The following is a 25,191-nucleotide window of genomic DNA, read 5'->3' on the forward strand; positions in this document are numbered from 1 at the left end:
CCAAAATCACATGTTCCGAAAGCATGGCTTCATTTTGCAAATAACCTAGTTCCGAAAAATCTCAGAAAGTAGCCTATATAAAACGGATACATTCAGCAACACCAAAATCTTCATCACGTTCTCTCTCGTTATCCTATACATTGTGGCTGATTCGAGTTTTTCCATCACAAAAGACGGCAGATATCTCAACCACGCAGCGGTGCAAAAAACGCCGCAAAATGATGATTAAATATGATGCTCAACACATTTACAAGTTCGGAACTTAAAGCCCTCCTATTTCCTGGCTTCTGAACGCCACTAAAAACAAGAACAAGGTTGTTATTGATCACTGTGGTAGAACATACATGTCCAGTTACCTAAGCAACGTCGCTTTGTGGCTAAGTTATGGTTTTGTAGCCGAATTCAGTGTAAATTCACAGTCAGACAATGGAATAATTAATGCCGATATCACTGTCAGCTGGTAGACCAACCCACACGGTCAGTGTATGATAAAGTGGTGGGAAATTTGTTATTTCAATGGACAGAGAATTCCCTCGCTGGTATCCGGAAATAAAGCCCTTTTACTAACATGCCTTGCGCTAAAAAATGTTTCTCTTCTATTGTACCGGAATGGCATTGTTTGGAGTTTTATAAAAATTTTATTTAACAATACAATTCCATATGGAATATCAACTCCGTTAGTATTACTGGGTAGACTAATACGGTAACGGAAGCAAGACGGATATCTAGAAAAACAAGCTCAATGGCATAAAAATTATACTATAATTACCTTTGCTTTCTGCAGATAAAACCTGCTGCTTTCTCTACATCAATTTTTTACAATACCACATAAAACATTTTTCAGTATAAACACAAGTTGTACTTTATAAAAACCACCGAACTACAGAGCAAAAATACGCAAAATGTGTAACATTCTCTTCGGACGTCTTTATGTTGTTCAATTATATGGACTGAATAATTTCGAAGGAAAAATTGTTCCGGGGCCGGGTATAGAACCCGGGACTTTTGGTTAAACGTACCAACGCTCTACCAACTGAGCTACCCGGGAACTCTACCCGACACCAATCCAATTTTTCCCTCTATATGCACAGACTCCAAAGTGGGGTGACAACCGTCAAGCAACGAACATTGAGTGCACACTAACAGGCCCCGGAACAATTTTTCCTTCGAAATTATTCAAATCAACTTTACAGGGAATTATACTTGAAACTTGATTTGCATAATACACGTCACTGTTCATTAACAGAAAACCACAATTTAAGTCACACAGAGTTAGTGTGCACTCAATGTTGGTTGCTTCACGGTTGTCAGCCCACTTTGAGGTCTGTGGATATAGAGCGTTGGTACGTTTAACCAAAGATCCCGGGTTCGATACCCGGCCCCGGAACAATTTTTCCTTCGAAATTATTCAAATCAACATTACAGGGAGTTACACTTGAAAGCTTGATTTGCTGAATTATATGGACTGTTTAATTAGGACTACAATACACAAATGTTAAACTATTTCAAAGCAGACTGTACAGCCGACTGGCAATAAAAAATGTGGTAGCCATGACGGAAAAGTTAAGAATGACATTTAAAGCCAAACTGAATTTCAGACTAACGAATGTTTCAGATGGATATTACGACGGAGTGAAGAACAGCGACTAGAAGTATATGAAATATGGATATGGAGAAGGATGAAGCGTGTGAAGTGGACAGACAGAATAAGAAATGAAGCTCTATTGGAAAGAGTTGATAAAGAAAGAATTATGCTGATCAAAAAGAGGAAAAGGAATTGGCTAGGTCAGTGGTTGAGAAGAAACTGCGTTCTGAAGGATGCACTGGAAAGAATGGTGAACGAGAGAAGAGTTCGGGGCAGAAGAAGATATCAGATAGTAGGCGACATTAAGATATATGGATCATATGCGGAAACAAAGAGGAATCCAGTGAATCGAAACCAGTAAGACCACACTCACTGTACGATGTCATCCAGGATACCAAATCCACATGGATTCCGTTTACGATATTTTGCAGAAAACGTAACCACTAGAATCTACCGAAATGGCACTGAAGCCTAAGCAGCTTGATACGAGATCGTACAAAATGCAAAACTGAAAATGTTGTCCATCCTTAATTTTAGTCAGTTCCAGCAAAATTTCTTCTTGGAATCCGTCTTGATAATAAATTGATATTACTGAAGAAATTCGATTTCAGCGCACTGTATAGCTCAACAATACTAATGGAAGCAGAATTTCTAGTTTATGTTATAACTTTTCATTCCCATGTGATCTCTCATTAAAATACCAAATTCGAACTTCCCCATCAACTACTAAAGGGAAAAAAATCAGTGCGTCGAAGCAAAATGGAAATTGGGAATTGAGATTCAGCTATGTCTATAGGACATTTATTGACAAGCGAATATGAAACTCAATAACGTCTAAAATATAAAAAGTTAAATCTCCATTGTCTATTGGGAATCGAAATGCGATTTCGAATCAGTGTTTCATTTTCCTAATGCCTTTTAGCCTTTAACATGCAAATGACAGATATAACATTCATCTATATCGCGATTGTTTCAAATTAAAGTGTTCCTAAGCTACGGTTAGAAGCAGAAATCAAGTAATATTACTGGAGAGACTACCATGAATCGACATGTTCTCAAAAGATGATACACGAAGATGTCTTATATCGACAAGTAATACGCACGTTATATATAACAATGTATACTGAACATAACAATCACTGTCATTTTAACATCACCAGTGCCATTAATTTTGTTGTCTTTCTTCTGTCCCTACTCCACTCTCCTCCCGCTTTTCTTTCTCCTCTTCCTTCTTCTCCCCACTCTTCTCCCGCTTTTCTTTCTCCTCTTCCTTCTTCTCCCCACTCTTCTCCGGCTTTTCTTTCACCTCTTCCTTCTTCTCCTCGCTCTTTTCCGGCTTTTCTTTCTCCTGTTCCTTCTCCCCACTCTTCTCACGCTTTTCTTTCTCCCCTTCCTTCTTCTCGCCACTCTTCTCCCGCTTTTCTTTCTCCTCTTCCTTCTTCTCCCCACTCTTCTCCAGCTTTTCTTTCTCCTCTTCCTCCTTCCCACTCTTCTCCCACTTTTCTTTCTCCTCTTCCTTCTTCCCAATCTTCTCACGCTTTTCTTTCTCCTCTTTCTTCTTCTTCTTCCCACTTTTCTCCCGCTTTTCTTTCTCCTCTTCCTTCTTCTTCTTCCCACTCTTCTCCCGCTTTTCTTTCTCCTCTTCCTTCTTCTCCCCACTCTTCTTCCGCTTTTCTTTCTCCACTTCCTTCTTCTCCCCACTCTTCTTCCGCTTTTCTTTCTCCACTTCCTTCTTCTCCCCACTCTTCTCCCGCTTTTCTTTCTCCACTTCCTTCTTCTCCCCACTCTTCTCCCACTTTTCTTTCTCCTCTTCCTTCTTCTCCTCGCTCTTCTACCGCTTTTCTTTCTCCTCTTCCTTCTTCTCCCCACTCTTCTCTCACTTTTCTTCCCCCTGTTCCTTCTTCTCCCGCTTTTCTTCTCTTGACACCTACTGTCTTGCTTCAGTTCCTTTCGATCACTCTTCTTCTCTCCACACTTCTCCCACTTCACATTCTCCTATCCTCCGTCATCACTCTTCTGCTCCTCTTTCTTCCATCCTTTTTTCTCTCGCCTCTCTTTCTTCTTTTTCTTCTTCCGTCAGTTCTTATCCTATTAACTTCTCTCCACTCCTCTCCCGCTCCACTTTCTCCAGTCCTCTCTCTCCACTCTTCTGCTTCTCTTTCTTTCATTATTTCTTCTCTCGCTCCTCTTTCTCCTGTCCTTTAGCTCTCCAACACTTCCCGTGTCTCTTTCTTCTGTCAGTTCTTCACTTTTCGCTTCTGTTCCTATTCATAATTTTTTTTATTTTTCTTCTTTCTTCTTCTCTGCTGTCTTCCTTTCTTTCTGTCGTTTCTTCGCCAGTCGCTATTTCTCCCTTATCTTCTTTTTCTCTCATTCTTTTTCCTGACACCTCTTCCTCTTGCATTTCTCCTATGTCTTCTTCTACAGTCGCTTCGTCTTCTTTCTTTCCTACTTTTATTTCTTCTTCAGCAGCTTCTCCCTTGTCTCTTTTTCCAGTCACTTCTCCTTTCTCTTCTTTACATGTTTCCCTTCTATTTCTCAGTTTGCTTTCTGTCCTATAAAATCACCTCCTTTCTCTTCTCCTCCTCACTCATTTTTTCTTTCGTTTCTTGTTTTCCCGTATATTCTGCTTCTGCCTCTCCCGCTTCATTTATCCCCTGTCTGTTCTATGTTTGTCATTTGTGTCATATTTTCTTCATGTTATCAGTCCAAGAAAAATACAACCATATTTAATGCCTAGAAATTACATTGGTAACACAGGATTTTTTTTTCATTAACTCAAGAAATTATTTCTTTAACATGGTCCTCCTGACACAGAGTATAACCTTCACATGCAATCTTAGTGAAATGTTATAATACACCAACATTTCCGGTTTCCTCCTGAACTAAGTGCATCAAAGCAACCTGGTGGAGGTAATCTGAATTTAGAGCATAAAGACGCTAAACTTGGCAAATAGAGGGCTTGTAACTTTACTGCTCTGGTGAGGAACTGTTGGAAAACTTCAGGAGAAGATGTCATTAATTTAAGCCCGTAGATGTCTTGTTTATGGTCGAGATCGTGATTTGAGAAGACACGTTGTACCGCTTATAATTACCGCATACAAGCTGTAGTGATTATAGGCAGCCATTTCGTCGCAAGCCTCATTTGAGGTATCTATTACCTAATTCTAGAAGCCACTAATCCCATAGCATGTTGGAATTAACACGCAAGCTATTGAGACAGGTGGTTGTTAACGTCCATGGGTCCAATAGTGTCAACTATTACACGGTTCAATCGGATGCCCTTGCCGACGAGAGTGAAGTCTTCGGGCTCTCACAGACGGATGATCGTTGATTCAAAGCAACATGTCAGCATTACCCTAACACAGCGTAGATATAATTTAGACTTACTGACTCTGCTCTTATAATTATCCCATAAGGGAGAAACGATTTATGAAGTTATTTTAGCGTACTTCTCAGACAGTCTTTTCCTACTTTGATTTTATGTACAGGGACATCATTTTATTTTTACTTCAATTTTTATTGTACCTGAGTTTTTTTAATGTACTCCCTCTACTAGTAAACTTCCAACCGCCCCACACACAGTAGTCAGTATAGTACGTTCCAGAAATACGTTCGCGTTTTCCAGTGACGAAAGAGCATTTAATATTGAATCATATTTTCGCACAGGTACTGTCGTCCGTTTGCCTACGTCGCATCCCGGTTTCCCCCAACCGCTTCTGCTCGCCCCTCTGTAAAGGCTAATGAATGGGCTGTATTCGCTCTTTTCTGAAAACATTAATTTCGGTTCGGGCAGGAAGTAAATATTGAATTTACAGTACGTAAGGTACTCTTTTATAGAGTAGGTACAGAATCATTTCAACATGAGTTACTAGTACGAAGGACGAAACTGGTGCCACCGGCGTAGCTCGGTCGGTTAAGGCGCTTGCCTGCCATCACAGAACAGGAAAAACAACATCTTACATTGCTGTAGATACTCCATTTCTCATATCGGGTCGTGGATTCCTCGGTGAAAAATCTCCACCATATCACCTTTTAGGTCGGAGTCTAAAATCTTTTAAGTACACTCTACTTATAAATGTTTTTAATGAACAGAACTAGACTCTTGCGGAAGTTTCTAAATAGTTTTAAATGACCAAGTTGTTATTTTTTCTCCTCTCTCTTCCACTCAACCAGGTTTCAATAATATACATGAAATACAAAATTAGATTAAAAAACAACACAAAAGAGAATACCTTAGAAATTACATAAAATATAGTAGAAAATTACAATAGTCAAGATCAGTTACATAATATAAAATTACAAATAGTCAAGATCAGTTACATAATATATAAAATAAAGTAGAAAATTACACAGAATCAAAATCAGTTACATAACATAAGGGGAATATACACACTCACTAACACACACACACACACACACACACACACACACACACACACACACACACACAAACACAAAATTTGTAAGACCTAAAATGCTCGAGATAAATTCGACGATTAATTCACTTGAGATATATTATACAGTTAATATACTAATAGAAGAATACATGTGGGTTACAAGACGTAAAATGTTGATTAGCAAAGTCGTACTAAATGGCATACAAATACAAATGATTAAGTAATATATCAAGATAATAAAAAAAAAGAAAAGAAAAAAAAAGAAGAAGAGAGAGGAGAGAAAAAATAACAACTTGGTCATTTAAGACTATTTAGAAACTTCCGCAAGAGTCTAGTTCTGTTCATTAAAAACATTTATAAGTAGACTGTACTTAAAAGATTTTAGACTCCGACCTAAAAGATGATATGGTGGAGATTTTTCACCGAGGAGTCCACGACCCGATATGAGAAATGGAGTATCTACAGCAATGTGAGATGTTGTTTTTCCTGTTCTGTGATGGCAGGCAAGCGCCTTAACCGACCGAGCTACGCCGGTGGCATCAGTTTCGTCCTTCGTACTAGTAACTCATGTTGAAATGATTCTGTACCTACTCTATAAAAGAGTACCTTACGTACTGTAAATTCAATCTTCACTTCCTGCCCGAACCGAAAAGATAAAATTACTCAAACATGCTATCTACTGTCACGTGACAGTTAATTACTTAACGAGGCCCTTTTATTTAAATTATTTTGTTGTATAATATTACGTAGAGTTCCAATTCCTAACAGAAATTAATCTTTTCAGAAAAGAGCGAATACAGCCCATTCACTAGACTTTACAGAGGGGCGAGCAGAAGCGGTTGGGGGAAACCGGGATGCGACGTAGGCAAACGGACGACAGTATCTGTGCGAAAATATGATTCAATATTGAATGCTCTTTCGTCACTGGAAAACGCGAACGTATTTCTGGAACGTACTATACTGCCAGGAAAAATAAAACTACCACTACCACTACTACTATGTATCCTCTCAAAATTTGAAAAAGTCATTCAGTTACACCCTGTATATCCGGGCGCTGTCTTACGTTTCAGAAAAACTTTGGAACAGTACGAATTATTCTAGTTTTGCAAATGAATGTGAAGAAAGGAGAAAAAGAAGAAGAAAGAACTACACTACAAAAATTACAACACAGGGTTACACATGAAGCACTGCTACATCTTTCACAATCAAGAATCCATCAAGAGGTATTATACAAATGGAAAAGAAAATGTCGAGACACTGAAAAAATCGGGAGAGAAAAAGAAGTCTGGAATGGACTAATAAGAAAAGTGTTGTGCTTGTCGAAACATGGCTCTGGGCTTGAACCAAGATAACCCAGACCTAACAAGCAGTCTTGATGGGCAGCTTTTGTTTCCCGTGCGTCGTCCAAGATTAATTACATTGCCTGCGCTGGTTAATTTGCATGCGCGAACAAGGAGTCTGGCGTTAGTGTTTTGTCTCAGTGTGACAAGACAAGTGCTGGAGGACAATGAGAAGTCAACAGTCTATTGAGCGCCAGGCTTCAGTCTCCACCTCTTGTTTTGTCACTGCTTCTTGTACATTTGTATTTCCTCGTTTGCCATTGTTTCACTCAATTCTTATACTATTTCAACCCGTCTTTTCGCTTTCGCTCCTGAAGTAAATTCAACTTACTAGATGTAAGACATTACGAGCATCATTAACAATTTCTGTAGTTGTAGGCCATAACAATAATTTCATTTGAATTTCTTTTTCCACTTTTCGTTAATGTTCTGTTTCATTATTCCACATAATGAGAAACAAATTGAAAGTAATAAAGAAAAGCCAATATATACAGGGTGACACATTCACGGACAGGAGAACGCGAATTCGATTATGCGCACTGTTCAAAACATACAGAGGTGAGCCTGCCTGGAGAGGAATAAAAAATAGGTTGCAGCCGCCAAATTACTCTTCAAGGAACGACCACTCTTATAAATTGAGGGAAAGAAGACAGAGGACGGACACTGGAAAGTTTTCTTTTCTCAATCGTACTATCAGGGACTGGAATGCTTTACCTGCAGACTTACTAAAGGCTTTACCAACAACCAAAAATATATTTAAAAATAGGCTTAAGGACTTTACTAATAGACGATAATTATACACAGTATTTAAAGGGTGTAATTGATATTTTGTTATTGAAGTGTTGTATCAGTGAAGAATTATGTTGTGTCAGTGAAGTGTGTTGAGTAGGTGAAACGTGTTCCTGTCAGTGAAGCTTTATAGTTTATAGTGGCAGTGCAAAGTATTTGAACAGTGAAATGTTTTTGAAGTGTTAGTGAAATCAGGATAGAATCAGTGAAATGTGTCGTAGTTCCTGTGCAGTAAGTGAGTTGACAGCGAAATGAGTGTAGTGTTGAAAGGTACTTGTGTAGATATGAACATATCATACTCGTGGGTTTTAGTTCGAACATAGGTTTGGGGTACAAATTAGATTTACTTTAAATGTTATTTTAACTGATCGTGCTTCATTTAATTTAGGATGTTCCCTGTTATTATCGTTATTATTATTATTATTATTATTATTATTATTATTATTATTATTATGATTATGATTATTATTGTTAGTAGTAATTATTAGTATTATTATTAATTGTATTTATTATTAATTGTGTTTATTATTGTCGTTATTGAGTGTAATTAGTTACCACTGCCACCGGGTATATACCCATTGCAGTGTGAATAAATACATACATACATACAGTCACGAAGATTTACCGTCATTTACGGAACTTATTTCCGATGACATTGAGCAAAAAGTGTCATATAAACATGTGTTCTAAACTCAATATTTTCAGAGTTACACTAATTTGAAGTTGTTTGTAAAATACCATTATTCTTGAGTTTTAAGGATAAACAAATATTACAAATAAAGAATGAACTATTCAGGAGTATCATTTCTTTAATTACCTAATATTCTGAATATTACGGATATCTTAATTTGTCCCACAGAATTTATCTGTAATGTTAACACTTAATATAATGGCTGTTGACATTGGATACACGTCAACATATTATATATGCCTAACTTGGAGTCAGGCCACAAAGGGAAACATCGAAGGAGGAAGGTTCGGTCCGGTGTTGGGGATTGAATTCGGCATAGCTCAGTGGTCAGAGCGCTTGGTACGTAGAACCAAGGATCCGGGTTCGATCCCCGGCGCCGGAGCGAATGTTCTCCTAAAATATTAAGTGTAGTATTCTGAAGCTAAAAATGTGTTGTGAATTCCATAGTTGCTTCGTACAGATTTTTTTTCCCGATTTTTAACTACAAAATTACATTTTTCTTACGTGTTTATCACAAAAATTGTCCTTGTAAATTCTTGAAGACTGTACATTAGGATCCATAATATTAAACTGTAAAGAATCAAGTTCCCAAAGTCGTATGATTTGTAACAATTGTGATAATTGTTTAAGGATGATGTAATTTTTAGTAAAAAAATTTAAAAACAAAATCTGTGCAAAGCAATTAACGACACATTTTTAGCTTCAGAATACTAGCAAAATTAAAGAAATTATAGGTACTTTTGAACAGACTAAACAACAACAATAGACAAATAGGGCTTATATACATTAAATAAGCACAGCTTGGGCAATAGAATTGTCTTACTTGATCTATTAATTTGCTTTCCAATATTACTTCTACCTAAACGGTTTTTCATCGAATAAAAATACGTTGATGTCTTAATTTATGTTGTTTACATATATGTTCCCTGAGACATATGTAAACAACAACACAGAATACAGCTGATGTCACGGAAACAAAAATAATATTTAAAAGATAAGGTTTCATGTTTTACATAATGTATTTTTACTTCATATGTTTAACTTATAGATGCTATCTTACATTTTATTATTAGAGCAACAGAGTACAACACCTTAAAGATCACCTGCTTTGTTACGTTTGAATTAGCTTGATATAACGAACCAAAAATATTTCCGATTTTCCACGACTGATATAATATCATCCTGATGATGGAAACTATAAATAATTTATATTCCAGAATAGTGTGTCCAAATACACATAGTAAAATCCAAAACAGTTTTTTAAACACAATCATGGAAATTTAATAAACAAACAAAGAATATAAGAGAGAGATTAATTAATCAGTATTGACAAAAAAATCTAAATATAATAAATCGATAATAAAATGTAGAGCTCTTTATTTCTAGTACGAAAACACGGGAAAACTTCAGTCAATCCAGGAAAGAAAGTGTTGAATGTGCTATGATATGAATGATACAGATTTTTTTATATAGGTAAAATTTGGTTTCTAAATAACTTTTCTGTATCGTACCGAAAAAATGATAATTTTCCTCACTTAATGAATTGAAATTACTTAACACAGAAATTACTAGTGAGTTCATATTGTGAAATATCCCATTACAAGTTTATTTATATTAAAAATGTATAAATAGTCTTCCATAATATCCACAGAAAATAGGCATGACTTTTTAAAAATTGACTGTAGCCTGTAGCTAAAGGAAAATTCAGTCTAAGCTAGACATAATTTTGAATTTCCCTTCAGTTGGTGGTCAAGATATATACCTGACCTTCGCGAATAATATGATATAAGCTTACAGGGTAGATGGTAACTTCTGCACCAAAATGAAACTGGTAATAGATCGTGAAGAGAAATTTTAAAAATCTAAATACGTTTTTCTCTAACATTCACCGTTTTAGAAATAACTGTTGTGTATCTATGAAGAATTTGGCAACACCACGGCAACTGCAATAACTCTAACCAGCGCCGCCTGCACTACTTATCCTCCAGTCACAATCTAAACACCAGGTCACAGGAGAGCCAAATCCTAGCAATTCCTGCCCATAGAACATCCCTCTTTTACTGTCTCAGTTCCCCGTGAATGGAATTCTCTACCTCAGAAGATTAGGGACTGCCAGACAATAACCACTTTCAAGAAAAGGCTAAACGATTTCTTACGGGCGCAGTCAAATTAAAAAATTATAGGCCTACTTGTGATCGAGCTTAATAATTTAATTTAATTTAGATATGACTATCATTACTATTATTATTATTATTATTATTATTATTATTATTATTATTATTATTATTATTATTATTATTATTATTATTATTTACAAAAGATATGAGAGCCCACAAACTTTTCTATACTAGAAATTCGAAATTTCTTTCACCAGTCTCCAGATGCATTAAAAATGCCAACATGCATGGCTGCGAATTCGATCCCTTCAATGTATAGACTTTGTTTGCTCTTGGCAACGATTTATCATTTATGTATTCTTTTAAGCATTATACTCAATTAACATTGTCTCATAGTATTCTTAGTTATCCATTCATCGTCATTATTGTAATTGTAATTATATTTATGTGTAATAATTATTTTTGTTTTATGTTTTTGTTATATTTGTGCTGAACTGTAATTGGCCACTGGCTGTTGTACAGCACATTAAATAAATAAATAAATAAATAAATAAATAGATAAATAAATAAATAAAATTATTATTACATAATTATTTTATTGGTGTTGTGAAAACGAAAAGAATTGTCATTGTATTATATTAATTATGTATTATATTGTCTTGTATTTGTAGTATTGTATTGCTTTGAATTGTATTGTATTGTATTAATTATGTTATATTCATAGCACTGTAGTAATTTTTTATCATACTGGTTGAGTGGAAGAGAAGGCCGAATGGCCTTAACTCTGCCAGTTAAAATAAACCATTATTATTATTATTATTATTATTATTATTATTATTATTATTATTATTATTATTACCCTTCCCTCCCCTTCTGTTGTACTCAGTCGATGGCGCGCGATAGTGCGTTGCATTGCAATATTTATTTCAACTATTTTCGTAATTATTCAATTTAAATTCATGGCTAAACGATTTGATATGCAAAAAAAATATTCAAGACATTAACTATTCAGATTACTTTTATTTGTATAGCACTCAACCATTTCTCTCGGGCCATTACCGCAATAGAGCGCTGCAAATATTGGGCAAAGTCTATTTGTTTTCCTGCTTAACGGTTCTTCATCGAAGGAAAAATTTAATAAAAGTTTTGTTACATTTAAACATGTAGAAGTCGCCCTGGGTGGCGCAGTCAGTATAGCGCTGGCCTTCTGTACCCGAGGTTGCGAGTTTGATCCCGCCCTAGGTCGATGACATTTAAGTGTGCTTAAATGCGACAGGCTCATGCCAGCAAATTTACTGGCATGTAAAAGAACTCCTGCGGGACAAAATTCCGGCACACCGGCGACGCTGATATAACATCGGCAGTTGCGAGCGTTGTTAAATAAAACACAATCTTTAATCTTTAACATTGTAGAATCACTTCTTAAATTTTGATTCATTGGTACCCTTTCACATTATAGTTTTCATATGCAGAATAATTCAGCTATGTGTCGGTTCCGTCTTTATCGAAGGCAAAACACAGAGGAGAACCTATCTGTTTGACTAATTCTAGGGAATAGCTCTCATTAAGAGACCAAACACTTATCTAGCCTTTCTTGATGACGGAAGCTATATGTATCTCCGATAATCTGCATATTTCTACATTTAGTATACAAAAATTAAAATAACTCGTACCAATTTATGAGAGCATTTAAAATTTTTTAAATAGGCTATTTTGATGAAAAATTGTTAGTTCATGGCTTAACATTACATCGCACAGAAGCGTTAAATTTATAATCACAAATACCCGAGTTAAATTCTACTATACCGAAACCAAACTTTGCAATAACATTAAATGATGAACTAGCAACCTACTAAATAAAATAACAACAAAACGAGTTCAATAGTTTAGAAGGAAAAGCTGTACTCAGATATGTGGTTTTATACTAACATTTATGTTCACTCTGTTCGTAGAAATCTTTATGGACTGCTACGTAGTGGTTATTCACGGGGATAACTAGAACCACACCCTCGGCTGATCCTGTCTCAAAAGATGTTCCAATTCGTTGGCCCAAACCAAGCACTCGTGCAGAAGAACTCCCTCAGTAACTCGAGGGGGAGAATTATAACTCCCGAGGGGAAGAAATTACGATCAAACGCCAAGCTTCGACCTGAATTTTGAGTCCGTAACCACAGGACGATCGTCAGTAATAGCAGATTGCCATCAAAGAATCTCAATCAAATGGTATAAAAAATATGTTCCCTTAATATAACGATTACTGAACAATTTATCACCATTTTAGTTGCAAATAATTCGTGTTTGTATCTAAAAATAAACCTGTTAAGCTCTAACGCATATTTGTAACGATAATGAGGATTTTGCGATGAAATCAAAATTAAATGAAATTACTAACACGAGAAAGTTACAAACTCAGGATGCAATTTATAGGATTTGAAGAGTTGAATGAGTGTAAACAGTCATTTTTACAAAATATCTGTAACGATAATGAAGATTTTGTAAGAAATCAAGTTTATACGAAATGACTTATACACGGAAGACTCTAAAGAGAGATGGAATTATTTAATGAAACGTACAGCACGTTAAAGTCTTAAAGATAAGTTACAAACACATAATATAGATTTAAATGGAAGCTCCTTGCTTTTCTGTATCTATAGTAACGGAATCTCGAAATCATTGAAGCACTGTAGGTATAAAATACAGGCTGATTCAGACCACCTGAAAGAGTAGGAATTGATAAAAACATTCCCTATGAAAATATTTTGTTTTGAAGAGCTCTATCAAATGGTACCTTATTTGGACCCGACTCCCATTTGAAATTTCAAAGTGATACGCCACTGATCCTACTTTCTGTTAAGGCTAATTGATGTAATCAAGCTCAAGTGAAAGTTCACATGTGCTTTAGTTACAAGTACTTTTGTCTCGAAAATTTTAATGCACTAGTTTCCGAAATAAATGACTTAAGGGTGGTCTGAATCATCCATTGTCTTTTCGTACGTTTTCTCATTGAAAGAGTAGAAATTAATAAAAACGTGTCCTATGGAGGTTGTTTGTTTTGAAGAGCTCTATCAAATGGTAACATATTTGACAACGACTCTCATTTGAAATTTTAAAGTAATACGCCTCTGACCCTACTTGCTGTTAAGGCTAATTGATGAAATCAAGCTCGAGTGAAAGTTCACATGTGCTTTAGTTATAAATATTTTTGTCTCGAAAATTTTAATGCACTAGTTTCCGAAATAAATGACTTAAGGGTGGTCCGAATCATCCATTGTCTTTTCGTACGTTTTCTCATTGAAAGAGTAGAAATTAATAAAAACGTGTCCTATGGAGGTTGTTTGTTTTGAAGAGCTCTATCAAATGGTAACATATTTGAACATATTTGACAACGACTCTCATTTGAAATTTTAAAGTAATACGCCACTGACCCTACTTGCTGTTAAGGCTGATTGATGAAATCAAGCTCGAGTGAAAGTTCACATGTGCTTTAGTTATAAATATTTTTGTCTCGAAAATTTTAATGCACTAGTTTCCGAAATAAATGACTTAAGGGTGGTCTGAATCATCCATTGTCTTTTCGTACGTTTTCTCATTGAAAGAGTAGAAATTAATAAAAACGTGTCCTATGGAGGTTGTTTGTTTTGAAGAGCTCTATCAAATGGTAACATATTTGACAACGACTCTCATTTGAAATTTTAAAGTAATACGCCACTGACTCTACTTGCTGTTAAGGCTGATTGATGAAATCAAGCTCGAGTGAAAGTTCACATGTGCTTTAGTTATAAATATTTTTGTCTCGAAAATTTTAATGCACTAATTTCCGAAATTAATTACTGTTACGGGTGGTCTGAATCACTCTGTATTATTTTAAACATTTTTCAATCTTAAAATAATATGTTACAGATTTTTTTCATCAGCCATCTCATATCAAAAGACTTCAATACGAATTGTAAAAAAATTCAGACCTAATGTTGAGTACGGCAACTACCAGACCGCTGAGAAAGAAATGTAAAACATTGCAGACGTTACTCAGCGCGGATTGATTTCATCCATTCACATCGCTCACTAAGCCATTTTTTCATTCACCTCACAATATCAACACGGATGTTTACTAGTATATAAAATCCATTAACCTTTTAATCAGAGGATTAGTAAAACTGTTCCTAATTTCTGCACCTGCAAATCTATTGCACACAACTGCATTCATGAGTAATCGATGATTTTATTGATTTAATATGACATGACGAGCAGAACATAGATGAAAAACTGATCACAGGTCAAACAAGTCCTGATAATCCGTGATCATAAATCTGTGCACCAGAGTAACTAACAGACCACATTTCTGGTTGCTCTCTAGCGATCATTCCATATGCCATGAACTGTAGTTACTTGTATTCCTGAATTCTAAAGCTATTTCTTAACTACTTTTAAGATAAAAATCGATATTGTGTATGATATGGTGATTTGGACAGAAACAACAGATACTACAGGGACATCATTTTATTTTTACTTCAATTTTTATTGTACCTGCGTTTCTAAATGTACTTGACTCCCACCCCTTTCACTAATGTCCTTGCTAACGTCAATCAAACAAACTTACGGCCACTGTTGCTAGCAGTGAAATAAGCAGTACAGAGTACAGTGTGTTTCAGAAATATGTTGCATTTTCTATAGAAGAAAAACTTATATTATTGAAGTTTATTTTCACACAGGTATGGTGTGTAGCATAACTGAATTTATCTGTGTGGACTGAGCACAAGTGAAGATTAGAGTTACCGAAAGTACAGTACCCTATAATATGGCACGGTACTTAATAGCATTATTTAAACAAGAGTTTTGTTTTACTGTTTGTAGGTATGAAGGACGATGATGGAAATTGCAATTACAATGTAACCGAATGTGAACAACAGTTTTCCTTTTTTTCACAATTTTCTGATTATATCTTTACGGAATATTTTCGTAGAAAGTCATTAATCTGGTAGATAAATTTAGAGCAACAGAGTGTACAGAAAGGAAGAAAAGTGTAAGATGGCCAACAAAGGTGACAGAAGATGCTGTAGAAGATGCTAGAGAAAGTATGCAGCGAGGTCCTATTAAGTCGGTCAAGAAGTTAGCTGTAGAAATTGGGGTTCCTTGCGGAAGTGCTCACAAAATTCTCAGGAATAAATTAGGTTAGTAGTAACTTATGCTGAATAAAGTAGACATTACATAATGTATATAACCGCCTGAAGACTTGAGTTTGTGAAAAAAATTTGTTACTATTTTACTGTTTTTTGATAAAAATACTGTAAAATAATGACCAAACAGTAAAATAATGACCAAACTGAAAATCGTAATACTATATTTCCCTGTAACATAAATGGATACACTACTTTTCTCTCATCCTATAGCTAGTAAAATAATTTCTTTCCATATTGCACTAGCAACTCCAAACTCCTGTAATGGAAGGAGGATAACAGTCTTTCCAAGTATAGCCAGGTTAATGTTAAAAATGTTAGTAAAAATAAAGTGATGTCCCTGTATCATCTCTGCATAAAACAGAGTGTTTATCCGGGGAGGGGGGGAAGGGTTTAACTCTTATGATTGAAGTTGTGTGTCCATAGAAGTTCCTAGCTTGCCGCATTGGGTCGGAGTGCTGTAACTGTGTTCCGATGGGAATTATGGGAAGAAATTTGCTTTAAGTGTTACCAATGTGACAACTTTAAAAAGATATCAATATTGCATTTTTTGTCAGTTTCGCTGCTGTTTAATCAACTGTCCAAAGATAGGAATGCCTTGACAATGGTTTTCAATTTAATCTTTACTCATTATATTCATATCAATATACATTCATAGTGTTCTGCCCAAGGGCAGATCTTTCACTGCAAACTCAACATTCTCCAGTCTTTCCTACTTTCTGTCTTTCTCTTTGTTAAAAAAATTAAATTATGCTTTATTTAACGACGCTCGCAACTGCAGAGGTTATATCAGAGTCGCCGGTGTGCCGGAATTTTGTCCCGCACGAGTTCTTTCACATGCCAGTAAATCTACTGACATGAGTTTGTCGCATTTAAACACACTTAAATGCCATCGACCTGGGCCGGGATCGAACCCGCAACCTCGAGCATAGAAGGCCAGCGCTATACCAACTACGCTACCGAGGCCGACTTCTCTTTGTTTCCTCATATGATCAATAAATCTTAATGTCGTCTATGATCTGATACCTTCTTCTGCCCCGAACTGTTCTCCTGTTCACCATTCCTTCCAGTGCATCCTTCAGTAGGTAGTTTCTTCTCAATCAGTGACCCAACCAATTCCTTTTCCTCTACTTGATCAGTTTCAGCATCATTCTTTCTACACCCACTCTTTCCAACACAGCTTCATTTCTTATTCTGTCTGTCCATTTCACACGCTCAATTCCTCTCCATATCCACATTTCAAATGCTTCTAGTCGTTTCTCTCCACTACGTCGTAATGCCTATGTTTCCGATCCATTCATTCATCAATAGTGTTCTGCCCAAGGGCAAATCTTTCACTAAAAACCCAGCATTCTCCAGTCTTTGATACTGTATTTTCTGCCTTCTTCTTTGTCTCCCCATATAGGTGCATATTTTGTATAATAAAAATTCCGTGGAAAAACGTATGTAAATGCTAATATTTTATGTTATGAATGTTTTATTGCAACTACAGACATAATACTTACTTACAAATGGCTTTTAAGGAACCCGCAGGTACATTGCCGCCCTCACATAAGCTCACCATCGGTCCCTATCCTGTGTAACATTAATCCAGTCTCTATCATCATATCCCATCTCCCTCAAATTCATTTTAATATTATCCTCCCATCTAAGTCTCGACCTCCCCAAAGATATTCTTCCCACTGGCTTCCCAACTAACACTCTATATGTATTTCTGGATTAGTGCATACATGCTACATACCCTGTCCATCTCAAACATCTGGATTTAATATTCCTAATTATGCCAGGTGAAGAATACAATGCATTCAGTTCTGCATAGTGTAACTTTCTTCATTCTCCTGTAACTTCATCCCTCTTAGCCCCAAATATTTTCCTAAGAACCTTATTCTCAAACACCCTTAACCTATGTTGCTCTCTCAAAGTAAGAGTCCAAGTTTCACAACCATACAGAATAACCGGTAATATAACTGTTTTATAAATTATAACTTTATAAGAGTTTAGACAGCAGACTGGATGACAAAAGCTTCTCAACCGAATAATAACAGGCATTTACCATATTTATTCTGCGTTTACTTTCCTTCTGAGTGTCATTTGTATTTGTAACTGTTGCTCTAAGATATTTGAATTTTTCCACCTCTTGGAAGAATAAATCTCCAATTTTTATATTTGCATTTCGTGCAATATAATACAAATAAATAAATAAATAAATAAATAAATAAATAAATAAATAAATAAATAAATAAATAAATAAATAAATAAATAAGTAAATAATAAATATAGAAATAAATCACTAAATAAAAAATTACATCATGTGTGAAAATAACATTACGAAACTGAACTTCAATAACTTGAAAACCATGGGAAATTTCTAACCTATTTTGTGCATAATGTTTCACAACAGTTGGTAGTTCCCAACCACTGCAGACTCTTGAGAGCGCTCCGATGTTCGGTTGTTTTCTTACAAAATGGCGAGTGTGCAAGAAAAGACTCATTGCACCAGTGTTTTCTTTTCTTTTTAGAGTCAAGGAGCACAACCCAAATGCAATGAAACTACATGAGATAGTACGGGAAACGAAATGCACCTTCCAGATGTGACATTACACTGTGGCTTCAAAGGTTTATGGGACATGATCCTGCAGGAAGCGTCGCTCCCAGAAAGACAATCTGTACTGAAGTGCAGGTTCGGGCCATACAGAAAGCACATGACCTCAATTGTATACATGTGTTTGTACTACAACAATTTGCTCTACCTGAGCAAAGCTTCAACTAAATATGCTCTTTCAGCATCATGAGGCGTTCTCACATTGGATTCAATATTAGGAAGCTCGATAAGTATTTTCTTGGATGATGGATTGGTCGAGACAGTTACTTTCTCTGGTCTACGAAGCCATTTGACGTCATCCCATTATGTGGAGCTATGTGAAAGACATGATTTGGAAAAGTCCTATTAATTCAATTCAATTTATTTGGCCATTAGACATACAGTTTTAGGCTTCGTCAGAATAAATTGAAAAAACATATAAATACATTTTAAAAAACACTAATAAAAGAAACAGTAAAATTAAAGTAATACAATGAAAACATAAAATGATTTGAAACTTTTAAATTGAAGGAAAGTAACTAAATTGCAAATAAACTTATTTATTAAAATACAATGTCATACAAATTTGTGTTGAAAAACTCAGCAACAGAATAAAAAGGATTATTTAATAACCAATTGTAAAATCTAGTTTTGAAGTTATTGATTGGTAATTTGTAATATTGACTTGGGAGCTTATTATATAATTTCATCCCCATAATTAAAACGTTTGTGTTGCTCTTGTGTAATCTACAATATGGAATATTAATTTGTTCACTATTTCTAATTTCATGATCATGTATATTGGCCACTAATGAGTAATTGTCGATATTTTGTCGAGTGTAAAGTACTAGATAATATATATACAAATTTATGATTGTTAAAATCCGTGATTGTTTGAAAAGTGGCCGACAATGTTCCAGATAGTTTGATTTATATAAAATTGTAATGTCTTTCTTTTGTAAAATCAAGACGCTTCCAATTTTGGTTCCATTTCCCCAGAAAATTAGGGCATATCGAATTATCGACTGAAAGAAAGAAAAGTAGGCACATCTTAAATAATTTTGAGAAACGCAAGTAGTTAATTTCTTTAACAAATATAAAACTCTGGATAGCTTTGTGCATATGTATTCGATGTGCTTATCCCATGTTAAACTGGAGTAGGGTAAACTAGGGTCTGTTGGACAGTCGGGCATGTTGGACACTCTGTACTTTAACGTGTTACCTCGCCAATTGTGGGCACCACATTCTGCTAGAAGTCAATGACGGAAGTAGCCCCATTCGTGGCTACTTCCGTCATTGACTTCTAGCAGAATGTGATGCCCACAAGCGGTGAGGTAACACGTTAAAGTATGAAGTGTCCAACATGCCCAACTGTCCAACAGACCCTAGTTTACCCTATATAAAAAGTCCTAGAAATGTTGTGTAGTTGAGTCTGTTGTCCTTATTTATTATATAGTTTAGGCTGAAAGTTAAGTTGATAGTTTTTTCTTGATTAAGCAAGAAACCATTAGATTCAAACCATAAAGCCATCTGTGATAGAGTGTCGTTGTTGAGAGCATGTAATTGATTTAGAGCAGCGGAAGAACATAGGATATTAGGGGTTAGGACATGGATAACAAACACTTAAACATACCAGAACACACAAGATTCGTAATAAACAATTGTATATAATGTTGTCTCAAAAAAGCAATTGCTGCTGAAACGTTATTGATATATTTACTCGCTGTGCATTTTCACATGGACCTGACGCAAGATGAGTGGTTGGAGAATATTACATGATACGGAATTTTGATACAGTTGCTTCACTCAGATCCCTATACTGCCACCTGCTGGTCACAATGTTGAAGTTTTCCGAAACAGAAATACATATTTTAGCTTTATAACACTATAATCTTAATTTATAATTTATTATTATTCAACACTAGTCACAACTTTCAGCACAAATTACATTTTGTAAACTTATTGTTTACGGATCATGGCCTACTATAACAGGTTGTCATTTTACACGTGTCATAACACTATACAATAAAGAATTTAAAGAATATTTTTAGCCAATCAAAAATTACCTTACATGTGCAAAATCAATACCAACTAATGTTCACTAGTTAAAATAGTGTTTAAAATGTTATAGTTAAGTATTGGTTATTTTAAATAAAATTATGTTGAAGAAATGGAAAACACATAGTCCTAAACAAAGGTTTAAAATAATTTAAAGAATAATTTCAGCTAATCAAAAATTAACTTACATGTGTAAAATCATTACCAACTGCTGTTCACTAGTTAAAATAGTGCAAAAATGTTATAGTTAATTGTTGGTTATTTTAAACAGAATTATAATGAAGAAATGGAAAACACGTAGGCCTAAACAAAGCTTTAAAATAATTTAAAGAATAATTTCAGCTAATCAAAAATTAACTTACATGTGCAAAATCATTACCAACTGCTGTACACGAGTTAAAATAGTGTTAAAAATGTTATAGTTCAGTGTTGGTTATTTTAAATAAAATTATGTTGAAGAAATGGAACACACATAGCCCTAAACAAAGTTTTAAAATAATTTAAAGAATAATTTCAGCTAATTAAAACTTAACTTATATGTGCAAAATCATTACCAACTGCTATTCATTAGTTAAAATAGTGTTAAAATGTTATAGTTAAGTGTTAGTTATTTTAAGTAGAATTATGTTGAAGAAATGGAAAACATAGGCCTAAACAAAGCTTTAAAATAATTTAGGGCCGTATTCACAGACATTCTTAGCGCGGGCTTACGGTGGATGATCAGCGAACTAACGTTTTTCGTATTCATAAACCAGTGTTAGCGGTATGATATGATATGATATGATATGATATGATATGATATGATATGATATGATATGATATGATATGATATGATATATGATATGATATATGATATGATATGATATGATATGATATGATATGATATGATATGATATGATATGATATGATATGATATGATATGATATGATATGATATGATATATGATATATGATATGATATGATATGATATGATATGATATGATATGATATGATATGATATGATATGATATGATATGATATGATATGATATGAATCCTGTACAAGTAATCAGTCGATAGCCGGGGCTAGTTTAGCACGATCGTAGCGCGGGCTAGCGAAATGTCTGTGCATAGCACCCTATAAGAATAATTTCAGCTAATCAAAAATTAACCTACATGTTCAAAATCATTACCAACTGCTGTTCACTAGTTAAAATAGTGCAAAAATATTATAGTTAAGTGTTGGTTATTTTAAACAGAATTGTATTGAAGAAATGAAAAAAAACATGGGCCTAAATAAAGCTTTAAAAATAAACAGACTGTTAATTTAAAATTTGTTAAAACAAATTAAACATTACTTGCAGAAACTGGCCAGTAGTATTTTTGATAACTTCATTTAAAAATAGAAAAGAGGAAAGAAGTCAGCCATTATTAGTTTTACCGTTTACTTCTTTTTCCTTACTTCCTCGAGTTCCTTCATACAGAGTTGAAGGAAATCCCTACTTCTCATATGATCGCAGTCTGCTCATATTACTTTTGTTTTATATTTGAGGACGCGATTCATATGACGTAAGACTGGAAACACTTGAAAAGTGATGCGCGCGCGATAAGAAACCAATCCTCAAACAAAGTCTTATAAAAGAAACGTCATCTCGTACAGAGATGAATTCTCAAGTGCGATATGAGACTGGAAGAACGAACTTTATAAGGTATGTCTACTCAGCGAATGTATGACGAGATGAATTTTGCTTATCAGAAGGGAGTAATAACTGAAAGACGTGTGTCATTACCAAATGGAATATGAATTTAGAATATTATTAAATATTGTGTATGCAATTGGTATTTATGTTTTGTAAGTAATAGGCCTATTTAAAGAAATGGATTCTACATTTCCTTACTCATTACTTTTGACAATTCAGGCGACGGAGAAAAAAATTAAAGGAACAACATGATAATTTTTATACAGGGTGGATGGTAATCTTTGCACAAAAATGAAAATGATAATACATCATGAGGAGAGATATGGAAATCTAAATAAGTTTTTCTCTAACATTCACCGTTTACGAGGAAATCTTTATGTTTCTATGAAGCATTTAGTAACATTACGGCTACTGCAATAACTGTACCATGCACGGCCTGCACTCCTTACCTTCCCCTCCCCCTCTGCTGTACTCAGTCGGTGACGCGCCATGAAATATGCGCTTCTGTAGGTCTATAGCAGGGGTGGGCACATTACGTGATTCTGAGAAATGAGCGCTGTTTACTTTGAAGAGCAATTCTCCCGAGCGGTGTGAAGCTTGCATACTGTACGTCACTCGCTGTCATTGCAGTGATTGACTATGCAGTAGGTTGGCGAACTTTGAAGGTGCATCCACCTGAGAAGCTGTATGTCAGACGAAAACCTAAATTATATTTTGGAATTGAACATGGCTAATTCATTTGTTTCAAACATTGAACGACTTCTGCAAATGAAACGACCTCATAAGTCTCGGAAAACAACTACATAGTTATTTTGGTTATTGAGCTTCAAAAAGTTTTGTTTCAATAGAAAATATTGATTTCAGATCGATATAAGTACGATTTTGTTACAATAGTTCATTCATGTAATAAATATGGGAAATGCGTGTTATTATTCTGTTGAGAAGCTCTTATCCTCCAGTCTGCTGTCCAAAAATCTGAACGTTAGAATTTATAAAACAGTTATATTACCTGTTCTTCTGTATGGTTGTGAAACTTGGACTCTCACTCTGAGAGAGGAACATAGGTTAAGGGTGTTTGAGAATAAGGTGCTTAGGAAAATATTTGGGGCTAAGCGGGATGAAGCTACAGGAGAATGGAGAAAGTTACACAACACAGAACTGCACGCATTGTATTCTTCACCTAACATAATTAGGAACTTAAAATCCAGACGTTTGAGATGGGCAGGGCATGTAGCACGTATGGGCGAATTCAGAAATGCCTATAGAGTGTTAGTTGGGAGGCCGGAGGGAAAAAGACCTTTAGGGAAGCCGAGACGTAGATGGGAGGATAATATTAAAATGGATTTCAGGGAGGGGGGGTGTGATGATAGAGACTGGATTAATCTTGCACAGGATAGGAACCGATGGCGGGCTTATGTGAGGGCGGCAATGAACCTTCGGGTTCCTTAAAAGCCATTTGTAAGTAAGTAAGTAAGTTCATTCATGCAAAAGAAAAGTGTAAGAAAATGTTTATCATTAATTTTCTTTTTGTGTTTCTGTTTGAAATCCTTTATTACATATGTTTATATTATTAATACCATTATGTAATTGTTAAAGCATTGTGCATATAGATTGTGTAAATAAGCCTAATGATGTGTATGTGCGTACGTGTGTGTATGTGTATAGAGCGAAATTTATTTCATTAAATTAATAAGAGTGTTATAAAGTGTGTACTGTACAATGGATTGCTGTAATATCCTTATAAACTATTATGTACTGACAGACTGAATGTCTAGAACAACCGTGGCTCTTGTTATATTAATGCAGGGAAGGCAGCTGTAATGTGAGTCCGCCACTGCGTGAGCGTTCTGCCCCGGCATGCCTTGCGGAGCGAGATCAGCTCTGGCCGGCTATACGGAGCCGCTCCCATGCCCGGCGCTGGTCTATAGGCCTATTAACGTATTCTCAGCGTTGAGCAATCTGACAGCATCACGATGTTCAACAATGACGTCATTGATGCTCCACCGGTGTTGCACCCGTTCCATCAGCTTGCAGAGGTGGTGGCAGTATCCATCAACAGCCATCACTGAATCTGATTGGTTCTTATATAGAGCGGGAATTAGCAGACGAATAACATCGTGCACTGTCCTGTCATGGCGGTGTGTTCTACTTATTGTTTGTAATGGGCACAATGTAAAGACATACGTTAATGGCTTATGAGCGAACATGTCAACGGACCAGTTATTACTACCGGTTCAAGAAATATATTGTTTATGCTCTCTTTTCTTTGAACGAGATGACAGTACGGAAATTTCGCAAAATCTTGCTAGCGTAACACATAAAAGAATTCGTACAGCCGCCATGATGGCCACTCATTCATTCATTATCTTCCATAGATCTTACATGAGCAATGAAGCTTTAAGATGTGGAACGAGTCAAAATTTTACAATATTATAATTACATTTTTACAAATTTTTACAATTTTTACAGTTTTACAATGTAGTAATTTTCTACGATGATGAGGTGAGGTCCGAGGATTCGCCAAAAGATTACCCGGCATTTGCCTTTTGGTTGGGGAAAACCTCGGAAAAACCCAATCAGGTAATCAAATCAAAGGGGGAAATGAAGTGATGCCGAGGACTCGCCATAGATAGAGGACTCGCCTTCCAGCAGTTTTGTTCCTTATTTCGCTGCAGCGTGACGTCATTGATGTCACCGGTCGGGTGAGAATCGTAATACGCTGTATATGACATTTATGTCTAAAAAGGCAGATAGTAGACCATTGATGATACGAAAGAC

The 25,191-nt window shown here is 35.4% G+C and overlaps 1 protein-coding gene across 1 annotated transcript; it reads right to left on the reverse strand.

The window, feature by feature from the left end:
- Positions 1-2,659: 2,659 nt before the first annotated feature.
- Positions 2,660-24,476, reverse strand: LOC138700580 (uncharacterized). The gene is made up of 2 exons (XM_069827161.1): positions 24,378-24,476; positions 2,660-3,413 (listed from the first exon to the last, which is right to left on the reverse strand). Exons 1-2 carry the CDS (start codon positions 24,474-24,476, stop codon positions 2,751-2,753), a joined length of 762 nt encoding a protein of 253 aa, XP_069683262.1. The 3' UTR covers positions 2,660-2,750.
- Positions 24,477-25,191: the final 715 nt, after the last annotated feature.

Source organism: Periplaneta americana, chromosome 5, assembly GCF_040183065.1.
Source record: "Periplaneta americana isolate PAMFEO1 chromosome 5, P.americana_PAMFEO1_priV1, whole genome shotgun sequence".
In the NCBI taxonomy this organism is placed as follows: domain Eukaryota; kingdom Metazoa; phylum Arthropoda; class Insecta; order Blattodea; family Blattidae; genus Periplaneta; species Periplaneta americana.

Excerpts from the sequence above, each read along its gene's own strand:
- LOC138700580 (XM_069827161.1), bottom strand. The coding sequence starts at position 24,476 with ATGGCTGTTGATGGATACTGCCACCACCTCTGCAAGCTGATGGAACGG. Across the intron at positions 3,414-24,377 it reads TTGTTGAACATCGTGATGCT|AGCGAGGAGAAGAAGGAAGA; the intron begins GTCAGATTGCTC and ends AAGCGGTAGAAG.